The following is a 21795-nucleotide window of genomic DNA, read 5'->3' as shown; positions in this document are numbered from 1 at the left end:
TGGCGCTGCACCACATAAAATAATTTCATAAAACACACACCCGAACATGCAATAAATAATTGCAGTTTGGGGCCACATGCCTGAAATTGTGTTATAATAATAATAATAATTATTATTATTATTATTATTAATAGTAGTAGTAGTAGTATTAAGTTAAGGAGTGATTAATCACCTGGAAACAAGAATTTGGGTTTTTCTTACCTAAGATTGAGCTCTGCTACTTTTGAATATATTACATTACTTGTAATCATTATAGGCTACATAGCTACAGTATTTGTGCTGATATGACATTACGACTTCAGTGTTATTCTTTTGTTGCACTACTGCTCATTACTTCTGCACATATGCACAATACACAATTCATATAAACTATTGTAGCGTATAGAGCTTCTTAATGTCATTTCTTTCGTACTTATCTTGCTCTATTTTTTATTTTTTTGCCGTTTTACTGTTTCTGCTGAATTTCTACTCTGGTTACTGTCATATTTCGGTCTTCTGTTTCTACAGTGCAGGTCTCACTCACCTGTCAGAGGCTGAACAGCTGATGTGAGGACACAGGATGGTGTGCAGGTGCAGCAGCTTTGCGTCTGTTGGGGGGGGGCTAATTTAGTGCCCAATATTTCTTAATAGTTGTATCCAACTATACTGCAGTTCTCCCAGCTTATTTTGGGAGACACCCGATATACTGAACAGGAAATCAATGTCTTTTCAATGTTACAACAAATTTAGCTTACAGTAAAATTACTTTCCCCATGGCAAATTGTTTTATTGTGAAGGTGAAATCTGTCGCCTTCCTGCCTCCTCTGAGCTTTTACTGCTGCCTTGACTCACTTGTTTTCTTTTGCTCCATGGCGTTGTTCAGTTTCTGACGCCCCCCATCTTAAACTAGGAGAAGTTACAGATATAAAAACGCAACAGGTGCTTGAGAAATCCATATTTTTATGTTTTGGCTGTTCTTGAAACACTGACAGCCCCATTCTTTGCATTTTTTTTTTATGAGAACAGTGGCTTGAATCTAAAATTCAATACAAATATAAAATACAAGTAGATGTTTGTTGGATGTAGATACAAGCCATGTCATGTGACTCGCAGCTCCAGATTTGTATGCAGTTAAAAACTGAGATTAAAGATTATGTGCATTACATTTTTATTTCTAAATGTTTCAAACATTTGAGAAATTCTGCTACTTTCATCAGCCTGTTTCATTTGTAGTCATCTACCTACAAAGACCTTTAACATCTAGTTTAGACATTGTGAGGTTAGAAGCCATGCCAATAGTGCAATGTGAGTACAATATGAATACAGTGGACTCTGACTACACAGGCATAACACTGACGTTAGAAATCTGATTATGTACACAAGTAAAACAGAAAATTAAACCACACTTAACCAATTTTATTAAACCAATTCATGTCTTATTTTAAATTAAAACTAAAACTTATGCACAGACAATTTAGAGTGACAGAAGCAGGTCATTTCACAGCCATGTAAAAATATTTGTTAGATGCATTTTAAATTCAAAGCAGACAGTTTTAAGACGGTGTAGGCTGAAAAGTGGTTTCTGTATGAATGTAGTTAACACTTCATGTCATCTATCGGGGAGAATGTGATGAGTTTTGGGAGGCTGTACTCTTGCTTCTTTGGAGGTGAAGAGGTCTCCAAAGTGTCTAGGTCCAGTGAGAAGACCTTGTCTGAGGCGTCCACTGCCTTTGCAGGCTCCATGAGCCAGTCTCGGTCCAATCTAGAAACCGCATGATCTGACAGGAGACACTTGGGTGTCCTATTCCTGCTTTCCATGAAAGAGCCGTCGTTGCACGCCTGCTGGATCTGACCCAGGTAGTGACGTGCGGTTATCAGCGGCGATTGCTTTGCCTCAGTCTTCAGAGAGGTGAGAAGGAGCTCGTCCTCGTCCTCGCTCTTTATATCGTCGTCGAGGCTCAGCAGGCTGTCACAGCTGGGCATTTCGGGGAGAGTTTCGTGGTCGAGGCTGAATTGGACCGCGCTGCTGCCCGTGCCACTCGGGCTGTCCATGGCCTCTGTGTTGAATGTGTCCCACAGCAGACTGGATTTGAGCAAGACCTCGTGCTGGCTCACAGGCGGGCTGCTGTGGCTCGTGACAGGAGGGGTGAGACCGCTGAAGACACTGAGGGAGGGAGCATCGGGGCTCAGCAACGTGTCGTCATTAAACTTGGCTGACTGTCCGATTTTCTCAACTTTGTCTTCCTCAAGTGCCTTACGCCAGGAGCTCTTCACATCCATAACTTTAAGAAAAAAGAAAAACACAATTTTACCAACTGAAAGATAAAAGGGTTATGGTTGCATGGTTCACCACCACAAGTTTTCCCAACCATCATAGAAGCTATGCTTTTATGCGGCCACAGACATCCTTTGACCGTTGTGCAACTGATTAGCTCATCCCTTCATGCTTTCCCCTTGACACGTTTAACAGAATTCAACCAAATTTAAGGTCGACGGCAAATGCAACAGATCGTGACTTACTCAAGCTCTCAGGCGTACGAGGCAGCTGCTTTCTAGTAGAGAAGGGATCTCTATGAAGAGTGCCGAGAATGCCCTCCAGGTCCAGGTCTTTGACCCTGCCCTCTGTGGGAGTGGTTGTAGTCACAGCATCTGCAAACTAACAAAAAATGTGTAATTGCTAAACTGCTGTATAGCAGTCATTGACACGTCCACTGGTCTGAAAGTTACTTATACCTGATCAGCAAGGTTATCACATTCCATGTCTAATATCTGAGTCTTGGTCCTCATGGGGGACATCGTCGGATGAACACGGGTAGTCTTCCTCACACTGGCCGTCTTCCTCACACTGGCCTAAAAACAAGCACAGATTGTTAAATACAGTGTATCAGAGGACCTGGTGCACACAGCAGTTTAATTTAAAACAAACGTTAACTGGAATATAATACTAGCCTGAGGTGGTGCTACTAATGGAGCCCTCACAGGAGGAGATGGAGGCGTATCGAAAAGCCAGTCTAGAGAGGTATTCGCTTGGGATGGTGCTTCATTGGTGACAACAGGAATTTGAGTCCTCTCAGCTGTTGCAGGGCAAGGGCTGTTCCAAACACAAAAAGCTTGATTTATTATTCAAAACCATGTTTGCTCTGAGTGACTGTCTGTGCACAGTAAAGTGCATCTTTGCCCCATCACATTTTCCTCACAACGCAATGCAGCTCAGGTACAGTGAAAGCAACACAACATCTTTATGTAGCTATTAACAGCCCTCTGTGGCCTTGGCTCAGTGCTAATCCCCGAGTCAAGTCGGCACATTGCCCTGGCACCTGTCTGCAATTCGATTGTTGCATAGATCAGGGTGAGTCGCATCAAAGTCAGGCTCTTATTTTGGTAGCTTACAATGTAACACGAGTAAAGCAGTAATTAAAATCCCCAGCTGCACAGCACCTCAGAGAGCGCAGCGTTATTTCTTGTGATGTGGCACAAGAGTTAAACCGCATTTCAGCTCAATTATGCTATGCTTCTATAATACTTTGCATAATTGAAGTCATATACAAATAAAAGAGTGTCTGCTCCGTATCTGTCCGTGGCGATTTCTCTCAATTCGCCTCGGTCATCAGAGAGCATGGATGCTTTAGGGAGGGCTAGTGTCGGACAGAGCACTGCTCGGGACTGCCCAGGTATCTGCCTCCCATCAGAAGCCAATACACCAAGTAATACAGAAAAAATAAAATAAAAATAGAATCGTCACCATTAGATTACATTACCTCTTCTTTAGGTTAGAATAACGAGGATGGGCACCTTCCTGTGATTTACCCTCTGAAGGCTTCTCCTCTGAAAATGTGTAAGCATGATTAAAAACAGTGTTGTAACAAATCCAAATGAATACATGGCCTACTATGTATGTCAGATTCTGCTCACCAGGAAGCGTAGCAGGGTACTGAGAGAAGACACTACTTCTGTAACTGGTGTCCGCTGCTGGTTCAAAGGACAATGGAGCCATTGGTGAGAGGAAGCCAAGAGCCTAAAAATAAAAAGTTAAATCTTACCTCAAGATATGAAACTACTGTCAAATGCCTTTTGAGTTGCCAAACATTGTGGCACTGCAATTGCCACCTGAATGGACAGCGAGAGACAGCATAATGTGTCCCGTCTTGTTCCCCTTATAAAACACACCGACTTTAGCGAGCCTAGGACTAAACAAGTTTAAAAACAAAAACAAGGATGACTCACAGGATCTTCATTCAGAAAAAAGACTAGGGGTGTGTCCTTCAGAGTATCCATCCACTTCCTGTCCCACTCAGTCTCCAACTCTCTGATGGCACTCCTGACCTCAGGAATTCCTTCCTTGGAAATCTTCTGTCTGGGGAGGGGGAAAGAAAAGGTTGGGGGGGGGGGGGGGGGAAGAAAAGGTTAGTACACTGGTACTCAAGCTATACAACTTATTCTTAGATCATTCTTTACCTATGATTACAAATGTAATCATTCAGAGTTCAAACCCCAAATAGTTACAGGGTAAGAGATTCAGGTTTCTGTGAGTTTCAACCTGTTAACTTGACACATTTCCAGGCCTTAAATGTAGACTTTAAAGAGACCCTGCAGATACAGATATCCACCTTGGTAAACTAAAAATGAAGCTGAGATTTTGCAAAATCGTAAAATCCCTTCTAGTAAGAAAGCAATACTATTGCACCATGTCAGGTAGTTTGGAGAGAGTGCACCTGTCTATGAAGCGATGCTGGTCGATGTATACCTGATGAGGTGGAGGTTCTGCAGCACACGGGCCATCTGTTGACATTTCTCCTGCAGGTGCTTAGGACTGAGCTGGGGTTTAGGGGCATGAGCGACCCGACAACACTCCTCCCTCAGGAGTTGCAGCGCGTGGTTCATCAGCTCCAACACACAGAGGAGGTTCAGCTGGCCCGCCTCATACACATTCCCTGAGCTCAACTGGAAGACAAGGACAATTAAAAACAATCAGTGCTTGGACTGAAAATGGTTTCTCCTGTAGCCACGTCACACATGATGAGTTTCAGAATTTAGGTCCAATGGTGATGTGCTTGCATCGCAAATGTGAAGATTTGAGAGTGTGAGAAAGAAAGAAAAAAAAAAACCATTGTGCGAACAAATCGTTTGTGTCTCACAGCCTGAGGTAACAGTGAAATGAGAAGTGAAAATGAAACTATAAACTCAAGAACCAAATAAGAGAACCGTATCTGAACAGGTCCTGAGTGATATACTGAACTGACCCATTATCGTCACCCTAACCTGATGTGGGAGCTGTTCAACTCTCTCCAGCAGACACCGGGGAATTTTGAGGGCTCGATCCGTGCCGTCCAGGATGTACTGGTCTACATCCCCTTTCAAAACACTTTCCACTGCATGCTGCTCCTCTTTGGTAGTTGACAGCATTCCATCAATGGCCGACCACAAGGAGCGCACCTTAAGACAACCAAATACTTATGTGAGCTCTTATAAATAAACACATCTCAGTACAGAACAGCTTATTTCCAAGACTCATCTTGATTTTAGATTTTAGCCTCCACCATACTCGTGGCAAACTGCCATGGTATAAACGCCATGATTTACAAAGGCAGGAAGCTTGCTACCAGCACTGTTATGTCTAATTAGAACATGGGGAGTACAAAACACTACACACAACATTACGTACCCGTTTGGTCTTCTCTGCCGGAGAAGCTCCCTCCTGTGCAGAATCACTGCTGCGACGCCTGAAAGTAGACAGTCCTGTTTGTTCAATCAGTACAGGAACATTAAAGCCAGACGTACTGAGAAAAACAGCCATACATACTTGAGTAGCTCGTCATACTTGGCACCCTCTGCTCTGACGTCCCTTACCGACTTCACCAGGAGCCTTCGATAAAGAAGAAAAACTAAAATATAAAAATAACAAACAAGCACTTCCACAGCAAGTTAATGCTTTTAAAACCCCAGACAGGCATGTCACAGCAAGAGAAGCACACATGTAAATCGATCAAATTACAAGTAACTGTCTTCTATTCAGGTAAGCTAGTCCAGGGTCCTGCTATTGTGTGTGCGTGCTGGCTCGCTGGCTCACTGGCACGGCTTACTGGGACACTTGCTTATACAGAGCCACCATTAACACAATTTGTTTCACCTGTGCTTTTGGCTGCTAAGGCAATTCGAGGTGTCTGAAAAAGGGGACACTGATTGCGAACACCTCCAGCAGCGACCAGCTGGCCTCGTTATCTCTGGGTTTACCAATTAGTTCACAGGAAACAGGTGTGGCTCGAAACCAACAGCCAATAAAGCGTGCAGCATCAGGGACAGCGACATTAGGTTGAAACAGAAGTACCTGACAAGAATTAGCTCGCTGCAGTGATAGACAATAATACACAGCAAGGTAAAACACAACCACACAATACGAATAGAAGAAGCAATGGAAATAATACAATGACCACATACTAAAAGTAACAGGCCATAAAGCTAATACGTTTTGAATTTAAATTAGCCTTTTCATTTTCAACATGTTAAGTAGTCTCAAGTGAGTACGAAAAATTGACCCCTCTTGGATCAATTAGGTATTATTTTAAATGGCAACTGCTCTTAGGTCTCTGGATGAACAAACTATTATACTAATTACACATAGGCAATACACAACATATCTCACATTAACACTGTTGCTACATTGGAATCTAGAAAAGAGTAATAAATGAAAATCACATTTTCATTTCACTTGAATTTCATATAATTGTTTTATTTACAACTGATAAAACTAGATTTGTTATTTTATGTTGTTATTACTAAACGTTACAGCACATATTTCATTTTTATTAATGCCACACATAAACAAGTCAGAGAAATTTGATTTCAGTGCCATAACCTGAGGTGCCAGGTGGTATCTCAATCATAGTTACTGTAGTAGTGAAGTACAAGGCTTCTATCTACAACCTGTTTCTACTGATGTAAACATCTAGCTCTGTCCAGCTGCAAAGATGGACTACCAAGGACTTACTGGGCTCGTCTCTGGTACTCGTGAAGAAAGCGATCTTGATCCACTGCAGCTTTCAAAAACCTGCTATTGATCAGGCCGAGTCTCATCACTGCCATGTCCAGGGAGGAAGCAGGCATCGCTGCAGCTTCAGGAACCCAGCTGTCATCTGAAAATAACAATATTCAAGATTATTCGATAGTCTTTTGCATGCCAACTGCATGACAAATTAAACAGTATGAAGTGAAACAACGCCTGACCGTTTTTTGTGTCACTCTGCACTTTTTGAACTGAAGTCAGACTGTGAACACAAGCTACTGGTAATGAAGGAAAAGGTCGACCTACCTGTGGTGAATGTCTTCATCTCCTGTAGCATGATGTGATTGGCCAAATTAAGCATCAAGTTGACAAACTTGGGGCCTCCAGGTGAGAGGAACAAGGATGCCACCACTTTGGATCCTGCATTCCCGTTTTCATCCTACACAAATTAAAAACAGTTGATTCAAGTATGCAAAACACTGAAGAGGACAGAAAACTGCATTTGTAGATTGAAATATATTTTCTTTATAGTTTAGACACAGATGCAGAGAGAGTGGGATGCCATGCAACTAAGAGACAGCACCAGGAGTAGAGGAGACTTTACAAATGAAAATAAAGCTAGAAGAAATTAGGCAACATAGGAAGAAAAGATGGACACTATGTCCGTATTTGGGAGGGCATACCTGGGGTGTATAATCTGTGAAAGACCCTTTTTTTAGACTGAAAGAGGATGAACATAAGAGCATTATCTTACCATTATTTCTCTCAGCCAAGCGCAGGTAACTTTGCGGAACTCAGCATCTGCTTTGTGGTTCAGAACAGGCCAGCAGTATCTAACCCGAGACAAACACACATATATAACATCATTTGTACACAGTGAATCCTGGGAACCAACAGCTACTTCTATACACAGTGGGTCATTTTACCTGTATGCCTCACTGAACCGTGCCGGGTTGAGTCTCTCCAACAGGAAATGGGTCACTATGTAGAAGGCATCTTTGTTTGGTTTGTCGAACATATTCCTATTGGCCGTAAACATTTAACACAGTTACAGTAAAGACTACAGTGAATGACAACCTGAATGTAACTTCAACACTACAAAGGACAAACACTTGGGCAAGGCTTATTAAGTTATATGAGGTTAATGCATGTTCTCCACAATAAAAGCAGACTCACGGTCCCAGGTTGATGTGTTTAATGTTAATGTTGGTTTTTCCGGCGATTGACTGCATTGCGGCGTCTGGTTGAAATCCAAGCCCGAGGAGAGCAAACCACAGATATTTCCCATTCTTTCTCTGCAACAATGCCGGATTCGCCATTATTCCGAGTTGTTCAGAAAGCACTGTGTCCGGAGGCGACCGGCTTTATATTACACAGCTAGCAGGCTAGCTCTAGCTGCTCGCTCCAAAGTTTACAGCTGGCTAACTTAGCTCTTGTTTTCTGTTCGTCAACACACATTTAACCCGCTGTTACTGAACTTAACAAGCACTACTGCCGAGGAACAGTTACCAGAGATCCACGGTATCCAGTTACGTTACGTTTGAGTTCATGTTTGTCAAATTAAATTTCCCCTTATTTTAGTCAGGAACACGAAAACGCAACAGCAACAACGAGTACCGCCAATTTCTTTCAATGACCACCCGGAAGATGTTAACAAGTAGTTCCGGTGAGTCCACGGTGCATTTCAAACGTGCTCTTATTGTTATTATTAACCCTAACCCTAATTATTGTTACTAGCTGTATTTGTTGTATTTTCACCAAATATAACTACTGTGGTTTTATGCGAGGACATCCTGACACTCACTTAGACTCGATGTCGGACAAGGCGAGCTGGTTTTACAGTATCCCACAAAGAAAGTTAAAGTATTTCAGACCTAATATAACTAGTTAATTATTGGGAGACGACTGTTACCGAGCTCAGAAAAATTATTGCATTGTATTTATTGTACATAGAATAAGTAGTCCACAGGTTATACAGTAGTAGTCAATTAATTGAAGACTTTATGTCTAAGTCTCCACAGTTGTTTTTTCCCCAGGTACATTTGCATTACACTTGATCTGTAATAAAATACTATACTGAGGTATTCTTTCCCCAAGTGTAAATATTAAACATGTGGAATGATAGACAGATTTAAGTTGACACAGTGTATTAATATTTCAGACACATTTATGAGCCAATATTACATGCATTCACCCAACATTTACCCAACAAATTAGTCAAGGGGCTTTGGAAAGGCACTGCAGTAATAAAAACACAGGCTAAGCATATGCAGAGATTTCATTTGTCCTTTTTTATTGCAGAACATACAATTATTTAAGTCTCCACCACAACTGATTAAGCAGAACGGAGTAATAGTAAGAAACAAGTGCTCTTTTTTTTCTAATCATTCACATCATTGTAGTTCTTTTAAAACCAGCTGGCAACACTCAGCCACCTTCGATGGATCAGACACTGATGAGTACTTGGAAATCTGAGAGTTGACCCCCAGGGAGCGAGCCAGGTCCTGGGCTGTCTGGTCTGAAGCCACAGTGGTTCCCAAGGCCACTAGCAGCCTAAACACGGCCTCCTTGTCTTGTACCGTCTCGAGAGCTCTACTGGCCACAGACAGGCACTGGGCCTTAGCCTCGAGATCGGGCTGGCTGTGCAGGCAGCCAGCGTAGTTAAGCACCAAGGTGGCCAGGGCAATGTGGATGTTCTTATTGCAGACGGTGGCCAGGTCGGCAGCACGTGATAGCACCGTTTCACGCTGGGCCAGGAGGAGGGCTCGGCCGTGCCTGCCACTAAAGCAGTTACACAGAGTCCGCAGCGCCAGCATCTGGTTGGCAGGACGCCCCTCGGGCCTCATCAGGCTCAGCAGGTGGTTGCACAGCTGGACTCCCTCTGCCTCTCCACAGAGGCTCTCATTCACCAGTGGGTGGCGCACTGCCAGCCTCATAATGTCCAGGACAGGAAACACAATATCTAGAGTCCAGGGGGGAAGGAAAGGGAAGTGAGTGAACTGAAGATCCTTAAAATCATATTAATGTGTCTGTTTTTCTCATAAATTGGGTTGGAAGTTGTACCTTCAGGCCAGTGAGAGGCCTTCCAGAGCAGGTTGACCTGTTGGATGGTTGGGGGAGGCTTGGGGGTGGTGGCCTCAGAGACAGACACCAGCAGCCTCTCAAGGCTTTCCAGAATTTCTTCGGAAAGCTTGTGCTCTTGAGGGGCCCCTCCATTCAGCTCCTTCAGCTTGGCTGGTGAGGAAAGAACAAATCAGGAAGGGAGGACACATCACAGTAACAGAAAAAAAAAAAACTCTAGCTATAATTTATATGTTTTTGAGTTTAACACTGGCTTTTTGATGAATTATGAATCTTCACATAGTTGAAAGTGATAACCTGTTCCTGGCTTTATGTAGAACTGTATAGGCACATCATCAAATCCATACTCACCAATGATCTGCGGGACACTGGCTTGCTCAAAGGTCACACCATCCGTCTTGGGGAAGTAGATGTTGGTTGCCGTCTGTCTGAGGGCTGCTGAGGAGTAAGCACCTCCTCCTGCAGAGTACAGAGGGGTATAAACCAATCAGTGTAACATTAAAGGATTCAAAACAAAACACAAGTGCCTTGCACCATGTTTACGTGGGTCTCCCACTGACCAGCTGTCACACATGAATCGTAAGTAACTCACCTGTGAAGGGATCTGCCACACCTACAGGAGCACTTGGGTTTGGACCCGACCCTGGGATGTAGCGACCGGAGCCTTTAGGGAGAAGAAACAGCTGTGAAAAGAACATCTCTGATGATGTTCAGATTGAGAAGAATCTTTAAGTAAACATGCTGTACCTGTGAAGGGATCAGCTCCAAAGCCTGGCCCATCAGAAGCCCCGGGGATGTACCGAGCTCCACCTGTCGGGTCGAGAGAAGAACCACGTTTTAAGAAAATATTAATTATGTCTAATGGCCTTTAAATACCGTAAATGTACAGTATATAAGCACAAGAAAAGTGGAAAAACAAGCCCAAGTATTTATCTTTTGGCCTCACCGGTGAATGGGTCACCACCAGCAGGCTGGGCTGGTCCCACCACATGTCCTTTGGTGTTCTCTATTATAAAATTGGCAACCTGGTCGAGGAACATGGGGCTGAGGTCGTTCTTCTGCAAGAAGTTGTGCGCAGTCAACCAGGGGTCCTCTGCCACATTGTAAGGCAGTTTCATGGACGGCCCCCCCTCATTCACGTCAATGGTGAAGACGTAGTCGTATTCCTGAGGGGAGATCAGGAGGCATCAGTGACTGTTCTCGTGTGTGTGTGTGTGTATAGTTTGTCCTGTCAGTAAGCTCATAGTCTTACCTTTCCTTCATACATCACGCTCTTGGAGGTCTGTTCGTTTGAGCCTCCGACCACATCTCCGATCTTCATCCAGCGGCCATCACTGACACTCCACTGATATGCCTCCACCTTCTGTCCATCTTTAATCAGCCGCGTCTGTCCGTCACGATTCCCTGTAGGAAATAAGCCAACAGAACCATCTTGATGCAGAAACAGCATTGGTACTTCTTCAGTTGTTGTCAGACTGAATTGTGCATTATTGGATGTCTAACACCAGATACAATGATAATTCATATGATAAATAAATAAATGTCAAGTCTATTTTCTTACCAGGCTCATTAAGGTGCTCTCTTCCAGGAAGGTCCTCTATTTTGATGTCTCCAAGGTCGCCTGTCTTAGGGTCTATGGTGGTTTTGGAGAGTTCATCCTCAAAAGCCTGCAGGTCCTCTGCGCTCGCCATGCGGTCCTCAGCCTCCGTAAACACGCGGATAATGCCATCGCTGTGGGCAGAGGGGCGCCATACGGGTTAGCCACAAAACTACGTACTGTGTCTGTTCATCTCCATCATCTCGTGTGAACGCAGGAGGGATGTCAGAAACGGAAGCAGTGAACAGTAGTCGGTTATATGGTGTAACATTATCGAGGGAATGACTTACGAAATTACCGCACATTAGCATGCAAAATGCAGTTCCGTTACCTGGCTCCAATGGCTATATCACCATTAGGCAGAATACAGCAGCACCAGACAGACTGGGCAGGCAGGCGGATGGTCTGAGTGCACTCTCCCTGCTTCCATATCCTCAAGGTCCTGTCCTCTCCTGTGCTTATGAAATCTAAGAAGAAAAGCATCAGACTGAGGTCAGGGTGAGCCAGCTACCATTTACAGCAGGGAAACAAATGGACGCTGGTTCAATAAATGGCCGGGCACCAGTCGTTGGTTACCCTCTTTCGCTTACACTCTTTCATAGGCATTTAAATATTAATATAAATGAACAAACCTTGGCTATTAGGGAAGACAGCCACGCTGTAGATGTAGTTGGTGTGGCTGTAATAGACTTGTACACATTCGCCTGTTACCAGCCACCTTCTGATACTAGTGTCATTACTGCAAGAGAAGAACTCAGTGTTGCTGATCACTGCTAGACCCCGTACACAGTCCTCATGGCCTACAATGGAAGAAAAAAAAGGGTTTTGTTGTTATCGTTAAAGCCAGTTATAAATTTAAAAGGTTTGAAAGTGAACTGCTTACAAAGACCAGATATGCAAACAGAGGTCATTTTGAAACGGTTCAAACACAAAAAGATGGTATTCACTTACGTCAACCACCTGCAAACTCTCACCTGTAAACGTCTTCTCACACCGGCCAGCTTTCCAAAGCTTGATGGTCTTATCCGCTGATCCAGAGAGCATAAGACCTTGTTCGGGTAAGATGACCACTGCCCACACAGCTGCAGAGTGGCCCTGTAGCAAAGTTAACAAGCACTGCAGTCATACGTTTGATTGTTACAGTCAGTGTCAGAGAAGCAAACCTGGACTAACTGTTTCTTCAGGCAACCCCTCCTAACAGGGCATATGTGTAATCTGTAGCCTTACAGAAACTACAGCGTACCTCCAAAGTCATCATGCACTTCTCATTGAGCCAGACTTTGGCGGTGGTGTCCCAGGAGCCGCTCAAAAGTGTCCCAAACTTCCCAGAAGACAGAGTGCAAACTGCGGAGATGAAGCACCGGAATGAGATAAACTGTTGATATTATGGCAAACGAGATGTCTATTAGGATGTAATTACCCTGGGAGTGCACAGTGAAGCACAACTCACCTGTATTTTTGTGACCCTTGAGGATGAATAGGGGCTGAGGTCGGTCCATTGTGAAAACACAAATGTTATTATCATTTCCACCTGTGGCGATAAGTCCTCGGGGATATGTGTCACTGGGCGCAATGATGCATACGCAGGATACAAAATTTGAGTGGCCAGACATACAATGCATCTCTGTGAAGCCTCGGTCTGGGCTGTCAACAGGAGGGGAAAGACAGCAAAGACACAATAAGCGAACAGAGTTACTTCTGAGGGAACAAGTGGTTGACAATTGCGAGACGGGTCGGTACGTTTAAGTAACAGCTAAAACACACGGCAGCGCTTTAAAGCTGGTGGACCTTCGCATGTACTCGGACATTGAGCAGGAGAATGAATGACAAAGCTAATTTGAGTACACGTTAGCAATGCGCTCAAGAGCTAACATGAGCTAGCAACGTTAACGCGGGTTGTCACTAGTAACTGACTTCAGTGGGGGCTGTTAGTCGGCCTGATACTGGGTTTGGTCAGGGCCCGTTTCCCGACCAGAGTGTAACTTTAAAACTGAAGCAAATCGTAGCCAGCCATCACAATGAGTTAGTCAGTAGCAGGCTAATGCTAGCTACCTTGAGTTTGGTACCCAGACTCTTCCGGTTCGGTCTCTGGACACAGATACGAAAGCTCCCTCTGGGAAAACAGCAGATGCGAGTCCTCTAACGTCCATTTCGTGGCCCGGGATGGAGCACCTGAGTTTGTATGAGTTAGATGATGCCATTTTGCCCCGAAAAGACAATGAAACTAACACACAGAAGAGGATATGCTAAGCGGCGTTGCTGTCAACAAACACCGGCCGCTAATGCTAGCGGAAGTTGAATTACGTCACGGACGTCGCCATTCAAATGAATGTCATTTCATTTATTTACAATTAAATACAAGTAGTGGTGAGCTTGAAGCTCTACTATAGGGTAAGTTTAATACAATTTAAAAAATGACAAATATGAACGAAACAGGAGAGAGGCTCAGATTGTGGCAGCGGCGGTTTGCAGTAGCACTTCCGGCCGGCACATGTAGTGTCCACGTTTCACCGGCAGGCGGCGGCAGACTGGTTTCTCTTGTCGATGGTGCACTGCGCTCCAACCGCCCACCTGTCCCCAACGGCTGCGTCAAGCTACCGTTAACGCACAGGCTACAACAGGAAACTGTAATGTTGTCATTCAAATAAAAGCCTAAACGTTGACTACGTCAAAGACGGGTACGGTTAAATTCCAGCATTCATCAGCTCCCACCAAAAGAGTAAAATAAAATACATTTATTGGACATATGTAGAAGTCTAGTAGCAAAACCTCACGCTTACATGTGACCCTTAAAAAATATTGGTTGTTAACTAACGATTACATGAAGTGTCATGAACAGATATTTTGTTTGTTTAAATTAATCGATTATCATTCTTGCTGCTGGTTAATTTTCTGTTAACTGACTAATCCTTTATAGTTTGTTTTTGGTTGTTTATTTAGTATAAAAGAAATGAAAACACCTTCAGAAATACTTCTGTGTAAATGTGTGTTTTTTACATTACAATTTTGTCAAAAAATGTGTTTTATTTTTTACAACAACCGACCGGAAGTGCGTTTTTTCTCGCAGGTATCAGAGCAGTCTCCTGTCCAGCCCACAGAGGCTCGGATGAGGAAGTAGCTACGTGCGCTGAATAGGACCAGCCACATAAAAGTATGTATCTCTCCATTTTAACGTAGGAAATCATGACTGGCGCTTAACACGTTGAATGATTTAATTTGTAAATGAGCCCGAGTGAATTAAATAAGGACAACCCGCTGGTGGTAGCTACCACAGTAAGGCTACAGAGCCAAGCCCATCGCGGCTGCCAGTCTTATCAGTTGTATGAAGGATGGAGCAAGCGAGCTTTTGCAATAACAAGCCTCTGAGTACAGACCAGCAGGGCCAGGAGGGCTGTTTATGATGGTCTGGGCTGTGTTGGTGGTGCTAGTGTTAAGCGTCTGTGTTAAGGTGTAAGGTAGTTACTGGCTTGTTTACAGACACCTGCTTTATAGCACAGTAGTTAGGCCTGTATTGAGCTTTCATCTCATTACCCATTAAATAAAACATGACCTAATATGCAGATAATGGCATCTCAGTCGTACTATTATGCTGTGGGTCTGTATATATTGACTGTTACTGTCATATAACACCATTAAGGCAAAATGTCACAGTTTTGATATGGATTATTTACTTGAAACAGAACTGGGCTTGTGTAAAGAAAGGATTTAGCAACCAGGGTGAAACGTGTATTTCAAGTGTAGTGTGTTAGCCAGTTTCGGTCTGTAACCTGGATCAGCTGGAGATTTACATCTGCGTGTGTGTGTGCTTTGTGCGCTGTAGGGTTCCCCTGGAGTCCCAGCAGCCATGAAGCTTCGACTGCACTTTGTGGTGGACCCCATGGGCTGGCTGTGCATCAGCATGGTGTTTGGAATCTGGCTCTATAACACTTTCTTTATTCCTAAACTGGTCCTACTTCCACACTACAACGAGGGACACATCCCCTGGGCCATAGTTGTTTGTGAGTATTCTTCTTCTATCTCCACTGTAATTTCTTTGTTGACACACACAAGTCATTGGGCTCTCTGGCTCGGCCCCCGGTGTTTGGCTCCCACACTTTAGGTAGAATTAAACGTCTTGTATTCTTTCAGGTTATTACATAGCATCGGCACTCTGCGTAGCGGCCCTTTTCCGAGCTTCCACAGCAGATCCCGGGCGTCTTCCTGTGGACCCCCACATACCTCACGCAGGTATGGATACGGAAAAGCCCACCTCACTATTGTGACTTTTTACCACTTCTTCTTCTACATGTTTAACGGTTTATCCATAAATCTTTAGATGGTCAGTATAGCAGTTTCACTTCCCACATTTCTTTTCTCATTTTACATACTTGCACCACATTTGCTGCAGTTAGGAAAATCATATATGAGGTCATCAGCTAAAATACTTCTCACTCTGTATGTAGCTCAAAGAGCGAGTATGTAGCCTTGAGTATGTAATTACTGTGTCACAATGACAGCTACCAATATTACCAGTGATAACCAATAATTAACTGCTGATTGTTGGTTTTATGTCACAGAGCGAGAGCACTGGGAGTTGTGCAATAAGTGCAACTTAATGAGACCTAAAAGGTCCCACCATTGCAGTCGTTGTGGCCATTGTGTACGTAGAATGGACCACCACTGTCCTTGGTAAGAACACACACACACACACACACACACTCATGAAGACCTGACCATACATATCAGACACATATAGCTTAAAAAACAGTGTTGAAAAATGGGAAATTAACACATTTACACAGCCAATGGTATGCTTGTATGAAATGGCAGTGGTACAGTATGTAAAGCTTATCATGTAGTATTACTGCAAAGTCAAGAGACATTGTTCAGAACCACACACACGTTTGCCAGACACATGTTGACCTGCATTCTATTGAATGAAGAATGAATTTACTTATTATAAATGTATAAATATATTTTAATTGGTATAATAGAAAGATATGTGCACACAACACTATCTGCAGCTTCAGTCCAAGACTGATATAAAGAAAAACAATTATAAGATAATATCTTAAATCCTGTGTTGTTTCTTTTTCCTTCCAGGATCAATAACTGTGTGGGAGAAGACAACCACTGGCTCTTCCTGCAGCTCTGTTTCTACACTCAGGTCCTCAGTTTGTTCACTCTGGTGCTGGACTTCTGCCAATACTACTACTTCCAGCCTCTGACAGGACTCGACCAGGTACATTCTAGAGGAATATAAGTAAATGATATACTCAGTCAACAGAAAACATGTTTTTAGAGCTTACAGAATACATTTGATACATGCATGTGTTTGGACTACAAGTATTTACACTGTATTTTTTTACCTATCTTAAAGCGTTATGTAACAATTCAGTGCTAAATGCTTTGTTACATCCTGTAAGACCGAGCTACGGCACTGGTAGAACATAAAAGCTACTTAATTATGTAAAGTCATCACATAGAGATTTAAGATGGTAAAATAAGAGGATTTTACACCAATGGGTTACTGTTCTGTTTTCTTCTACCAGGAGAAGTTTACAACACGCCATGAACTAGCTCTGCTGCGGGTCTCAGCGCTCATGGGTTTGGTCATGTTTGGTGGCATGACTAGCTTGTTTTACACTCAGATGGCAGGCATCCTCTCTGTGAGTACTGACGGGAAGACTTATCTTGTTTCAAATGACATTTACTGCTGCAATTATGTTAATGTGATTGTCTTCTGTCAACAGAATGCAGCAAATATTTCCAAGCTACTGTCACTGTTTAGGGTCTTTTAAATAAGCATGGTGGTACTTATTTCCAGTATTATTTAGCTTGTTTGTCCCGTTCTGTATTTTTTACAAACGATCTAGCAAGCACCGCATGAGGCTTCAGACAGGATGACATGACACAGTGCACAAAAATAAAACAATCAATGCCAGTAATGCAGTGATCAATAGAAAAGAAACAAGAGAGAAAGTCCTGGGTCAGGCTGTGTGCGTGCGTGAGTGTGTATGCATGAGTTGCATTCTTAATATCTTTGGTGACATAACGGAATCATTTTTATTACAAACCAAAGTCATTTACAAGCTTTCATCAGGAACTTTGGCAGAGCTGTTATGTTAGAAACGTCTAAACTTAGAGGTGGGAAACAGCAAGATGGTATTTAGAGAAAGGTTTTCTGTGGCTGGAGCTGTCTACGGGAGCAATAGATGACTCACAATAATGAGAAACAGATTTATGATGCTTATGTTTTTGGCTGATCATTTGACTCTATAATCAAGGGCATCATGATCCACTCATTGTATGCATTGTCTTTTCTCCTTTCTCACCCTCGTAGGATACTACAACTATTGAGAAAATGGCTACGTTCTCAAATGAAATGTGAGTCTGTCTAACTCTGTCCGTCCTAATGCCAGAAATTGTTTGCTGTTGCATGAAAGAAATTGGTGGACATTGTGGGAAATACACTTATTGCCTTCCCGCTGCAAGTTGCAACTACGCTCACAGCTGTCCATTCACTGTGAAGCTGGAGCCACTTTAGCTTAGCATAAGGAGTGGAAATAGGGGGAAATAGTTAGCCTGGCTGTATCCAAAAGGTAATAAAATACATCTGCCACCTCTCACTAAAAACATGTTATATCTAGTTGGTATAATCCATAAAAAAAAATCACACAAAAAAGCACAAAAATGACTATTTGTGGTTTTATAGTGTTGTGTGCTGGACTGTTTATTAGCTGGGCACAGTGTTTTGTTATCACTGTGAAGTTGTCGGGCAACCTACGGAGACTCCAAGAAAGAATATGATGTGTGCTTGTAGGTTGATTTTGCTACTTCTGGACAAAGCACTGCTAGCTGTTTCCTTGTTTGCACTCTTTATGCTAAGCTAAGCTAATCGGCCGCTAACTCCAGCTACATCTGGAGCTTCATATTGAAAAAATGAAAATGGTATCCGTCTTCATTCTTCTTCAGTCAATACACATGTTTCCCAAAATGTTAAACCATTTCTTTAAAATGGTCTCATAATACAAGTGTGTTTTTTTTTCTTCTTCTCAGATTTGGCTCTAACAGATCCTGGCAGTGGGCGTTAGCTGAAGTTTGTGGCACTCGCTGGAAACTACTGTGGCTCATCCCGCTCCGAAGCAGGCAGCCAATCCAAGCCAGCCACCACTTCCGCACCCACGTGTAGGCCGGGAGCACTACAGTACCTCCTACCTGCACAGATGGTAGGGTTGCCATGATGAAACACTAGTATACACACTTAAGAATCCATCTGCTCGCCTTCAACATCCTCTTTTGTGCTTTTGGAACTGGGCAGAAGTCTTGGTTTGTCAGTGGATACTCTAAGCTGTTTTTTTTTTGTTTTTTTTTTGGTCTTTTTTTTGCGCCTTTCTCCACAAGACCCAGACTGGCAGTAAACAGGGTCAAGGAACACCTAAGGGAGTAACAGGAAAATGTGGCTTTTTTACTCACTGTGACTGCTACTTTCAACATTTGGAAACCACTTTAAATGGCTAATTGCATCAGAAGGATGTAAGGCTTCGCTTGAAAGCAGCTGGCGAAAGGGACCCCTCTCAGGTTACTTTAATAAAGAGCCTTCACTACTGACCTTTAATCAACTACAGACAGAACTAGGGTAACTCCAGTGTGTCTATTAGAAAGGCAATTTTTTGTATAAAGTTTGTGCCTTGTTTCTTTTAACTGTGTCCTTTTTTATTTGTCATGCATGAGCAGTGTTTTTGTTTTATGTTTTCTGGTTGGTGATCTCTGGAAATTTCTTGTGAATAGTGAAGGGATGTGGGGTCAACTTCACTCATGTAAGTGGTGATCATTTAATGATTCATGAATGTTTTAGTGCATTGTTTTATCTATGAAGTGATATTTTATGAAGCATGGTCACAGAACAGAGGTCATATCTTGACTACTGATATGGTATATTTTTATGGCAAAAAGCCAGCCGGGTATGAAGATGTGTTATAGCAGTCAGACAGTTAATACTCCACCACGCCATAGTAAAAGTCGAAAATTAGAAGCAAGTTTATACTATCAATCTTAGGCTGTATATCTTGTATTCAAACCTGCTGTATAATCAAGTGGTTTCTCTGAGTATAAAAAAACATTCCACAGCCAATTTATATCATGACCTGATCACAACCTGTTGTGAAGTATGTTTTGTTCTGTATGTATGTTAGGTTCTAGTGTCACATATTGTCACCCAAAATCACCCTGTATATCTTAAAAGAATAGCTTGTCATTTTGTGAGATACACTTTTTCGCTTTAGTCAGATGAGAAGATCGATACCAATCTCATGTCTCTACACTAAATATGAAGCTACAGCTAGCAAGTGCTTAGCTTAGCTTAGCATAAAGACACAACCTGTAAAACCACAGCTTTTCTTTTTTACACTTTTTTGTATGGATTAAACAAACAAGATGTCACATGTTAACTATAGAGCTGTTAATAAGCCCGTTGGCTGTAGCTTTATCTTGACATGAAAAAATTTGGTACTGATTGTCTTGTCTAATTTTCGGAAAGAATATGAATAAGTGTATTTACCAAAATATCAAACTATTCTTTTTAATAATCCCTTAAGCTTAAGTCTGCGCTGTCATCACACTTGCATCGGCACAGGTGACTTTTGAACACGTCTTTCAATTTAGCACTTTTCCTGATAATATGATTTTTAATTTATACTTATAATTTTTAGTGCTACAGCTGTTATAGTTAGGTCTTCAATGTGTCTGAACAAGTGGCTTTATAAATGTATATCTTTACATAAAAACTAGCATTAGTCTACATGTTGTGACATACAGCTAGTTGACACAACATTGACTGTTTATTTATGGTGGTTTTGCTGTAACACTATGTTACTGTTTAGAGATTTTATTGAATTCTTTAGCAGGATACTTAAAGATAAAATGATTCAGTGCATTATAACACTAGCATAACGTGGTTGCCATTGTCTATAATACTTGGCAATCCCATAGCTAAACCTGTATGTAAACCAAGCTTGCCATGTGTGGGAAATATTACAATATCCAAGTAGTTTAAGTGCCTTTCTAGGTCTTCTTTTTACTTTAACACTACATCATCATCATTACGGTGGTCTCCATAAAAGCCAAAGACCTCGGGAAATGTTGCAATAGTCAGCAAGCATTCAGTAAATGCATGTTTCACCAAATTTCTGAAGGTAGCGGTTTAATATTATGCACTGATTTTCACATTAGCACTCAGTCTGTTAACTGCATCAAAGGGACTCTCAAAACAAACTTGAAGTTATTTTATTTGATGTGTATCCTTTGTTTTATTCTTATGTTTAATCCGGTGGTTCGCATTTGCATGAGTGTGTGTAGATAACTTTGCTCAGTGGTTTTTATAACTCAGATTCAGGTTCTTGAATGTTTGTGTGAACAAGTATTATATTATCTTTGTGGTGGTGGGATAATGGGTGGGCATATATGTGTGACTGGTATTAAAGAACGGGGTACTACTGATAGATTATGTTCACCTGTTTTTTTGTTTTTTTTTTTACAAATAATTTTTGAAAGCAATAAGCATTATGTATCCGTAAAGCCATTCTTATCGTAACAACAGTAGTGAAAATCTGTATTGTTTTGTGAAGCATGTAAACTGGGTGGATGAATTTTCCGTTATTACTCACTAACCAGTGATTATCCGACTTAAACATCTGTCAATACTTCAGTAACCTCAGCCGGGATTAATGCTACTGTAGCTGCTGTGTATAGTTTTACAGAATATCTCCAATAAACGACCTAACAGTTTCAACACCTCAGGTCAGAAACAGAGTATCAGGCTTGAGTTCATTCAATTTAAATTGAGAGCTGCCAGAGACTAGAGGTGTGATCAGAGAAGCTGTGCTCACTCACGTCCCCTCACAGCCATTGTGGTGTCCCCCAGGGTTCTTAGTTGGGGTCTGTGCAGTTTTGTTCATTTTGTTTATTTGCTTTTGGAAGTTTTTGGAATGTGTTTTATTTTGTTTAATTCAGACCTCAAACACTGGAATTGGTTACATTTTGTTAATTAAATGATAAATCATAAATATGTTATCCATTTCTTTATGCCTAGAAAGCCTATGAAAAATTGTCAATTGATCATGTTAGAAAACTGTATTAATTGTGTTTATAGATAATATCA

At 42.2% G+C, this 21795-nt stretch overlaps 3 protein-coding genes and 1 non-coding gene across 5 annotated transcripts; 1 reads left to right on the top strand and 3 right to left on the bottom strand.

Annotated features, from left to right (window-relative positions):
• Positions 1-1032: 1032 nt before the first annotated feature.
• haus6 (HAUS augmin-like complex, subunit 6) lies at positions 1033-8616 on the bottom strand. Its single transcript, XM_035675829.1, has 16 exons — positions 8156-8616; positions 7906-8001; positions 7734-7812; positions 7286-7418; positions 6965-7109; positions 5780-5842; positions 5642-5699; positions 5239-5412; positions 4724-4920; positions 4204-4333; positions 3892-3994; positions 3738-3804; positions 2929-3070; positions 2713-2829; positions 2500-2635; positions 1033-2261 (listed from the first exon to the last, which is right to left on the bottom strand). Exons 1-16 carry the CDS (start codon positions 8296-8298, stop codon positions 1576-1578), a joined length of 2469 nt encoding a protein of 822 aa, XP_035531722.1. The 5' UTR covers positions 8299-8616; the 3' UTR covers positions 1033-1575.
• LOC118338570 lies at positions 3534-3664 on the bottom strand. The gene has a single exon (XR_004797263.1).
• A 631-nt stretch (positions 8617-9247) lies between the features above and the next one.
• plaa (phospholipase A2-activating protein) lies at positions 9248-13962 on the bottom strand. Its single transcript, XM_035675616.1, has 14 exons — positions 13710-13962; positions 13108-13301; positions 12901-13001; positions 12632-12752; positions 12290-12457; positions 11989-12124; positions 11622-11791; positions 11313-11464; positions 11007-11226; positions 10808-10870; positions 10653-10724; positions 10412-10519; positions 10043-10213; positions 9248-9941 (listed from the first exon to the last, which is right to left on the bottom strand). The coding sequence occupies exons 1-14, from the start codon at positions 13856-13858 to the stop codon at positions 9373-9375; spliced, it is 2394 nt and encodes a 797-aa protein (XP_035531509.1). The 5' UTR covers positions 13859-13962; the 3' UTR covers positions 9248-9372.
• A 754-nt stretch (positions 13963-14716) lies between these two features.
• On the top strand, positions 14717-21795 carry zdhhc21 (zinc finger DHHC-type palmitoyltransferase 21). 2 transcript variants are annotated; one of them, XM_035674876.1, is made up of 8 exons: positions 14717-14808; positions 15478-15655; positions 15786-15884; positions 16214-16325; positions 16740-16878; positions 17189-17305; positions 17980-18023; positions 18696-18828. In XM_035674876.1, the coding sequence occupies exons 2-8, from the start codon at positions 15502-15504 to the stop codon at positions 18826-18828; spliced, it is 798 nt and encodes a 265-aa protein (XP_035530769.1). In that variant the 5' UTR covers positions 14717-14808; positions 15478-15501. The 2 variants fall into 2 exon arrangements, with proteins under 2 accessions (XP_035530769.1, XP_035530770.1); XM_035674877.1 differs by lacking the exon at positions 14717-14808 and having other exon boundaries at positions 15502-15655; positions 18696-21795.

Source organism: Morone saxatilis, unplaced genomic scaffold (genome assembly GCF_004916995.1).
Source record: "Morone saxatilis isolate NCDOM2014 unplaced genomic scaffold, NCSU_SB_2.0 Contig4, whole genome shotgun sequence".
Lineage (NCBI taxonomy): Eukaryota > Metazoa > Chordata > Actinopteri > Moronidae > Morone > Morone saxatilis.
This window is presented reverse-complemented; position numbering and strand designations above follow the sequence as displayed.

Coding starts and splice junctions, on each gene's coding strand:
- haus6 (XM_035675829.1), bottom strand. CDS start 8,298: ATGGCGAATCCGGCATTGTTGCAGAGAAAGAATGGGAAATATCTGTGG. Junction 7,110..7,285: donor GATGAAGACATTCACCACAG/GTAGGTCGACCT, acceptor TGTTATTTTCAG/ATGACAGCTGGGTTCCTGAA. Junction 2,262..2,499: donor TCGTACGCCTGAGAGCTTGA/GTAAGTCACGAT, acceptor TTTTTCTTAAAG/TTATGGATGTGAAGAGCTCC.
- plaa (XM_035675616.1), bottom strand. CDS start 13,858: ATGGCATCATCTAACTCATACAAACTCAGGTGCTCCATCCCGGGCCAC. Junction 11,792..11,988: donor GATATAGCCATTGGAGCCAG/GTAACGGAACTG, acceptor CTCTGCCCACAG/CGATGGCATTATCCGCGTGT. Junction 10,520..10,652: donor TGTGGCAGATCCCTTCACAG/GTGAGTTACTTA, acceptor TGTACTCTGCAG/GAGGAGGTGCTTACTCCTCA.
- zdhhc21 (XM_035674877.1), top strand. CDS start 15,502: ATGAAGCTTCGACTGCACTTTGTGGTGGACCCCATGGGCTGGCTGTGC. Junction 17,306..17,979: donor AGATGGCAGGCATCCTCTCT/GTGAGTACTGAC, acceptor TCACCCTCGTAG/GATACTACAACTATTGAGAA. Junction 18,024..18,695: donor GCTACGTTCTCAAATGAAAT/GTGAGTCTGTCT, acceptor TCTTCTTCTCAG/ATTTGGCTCTAACAGATCCT.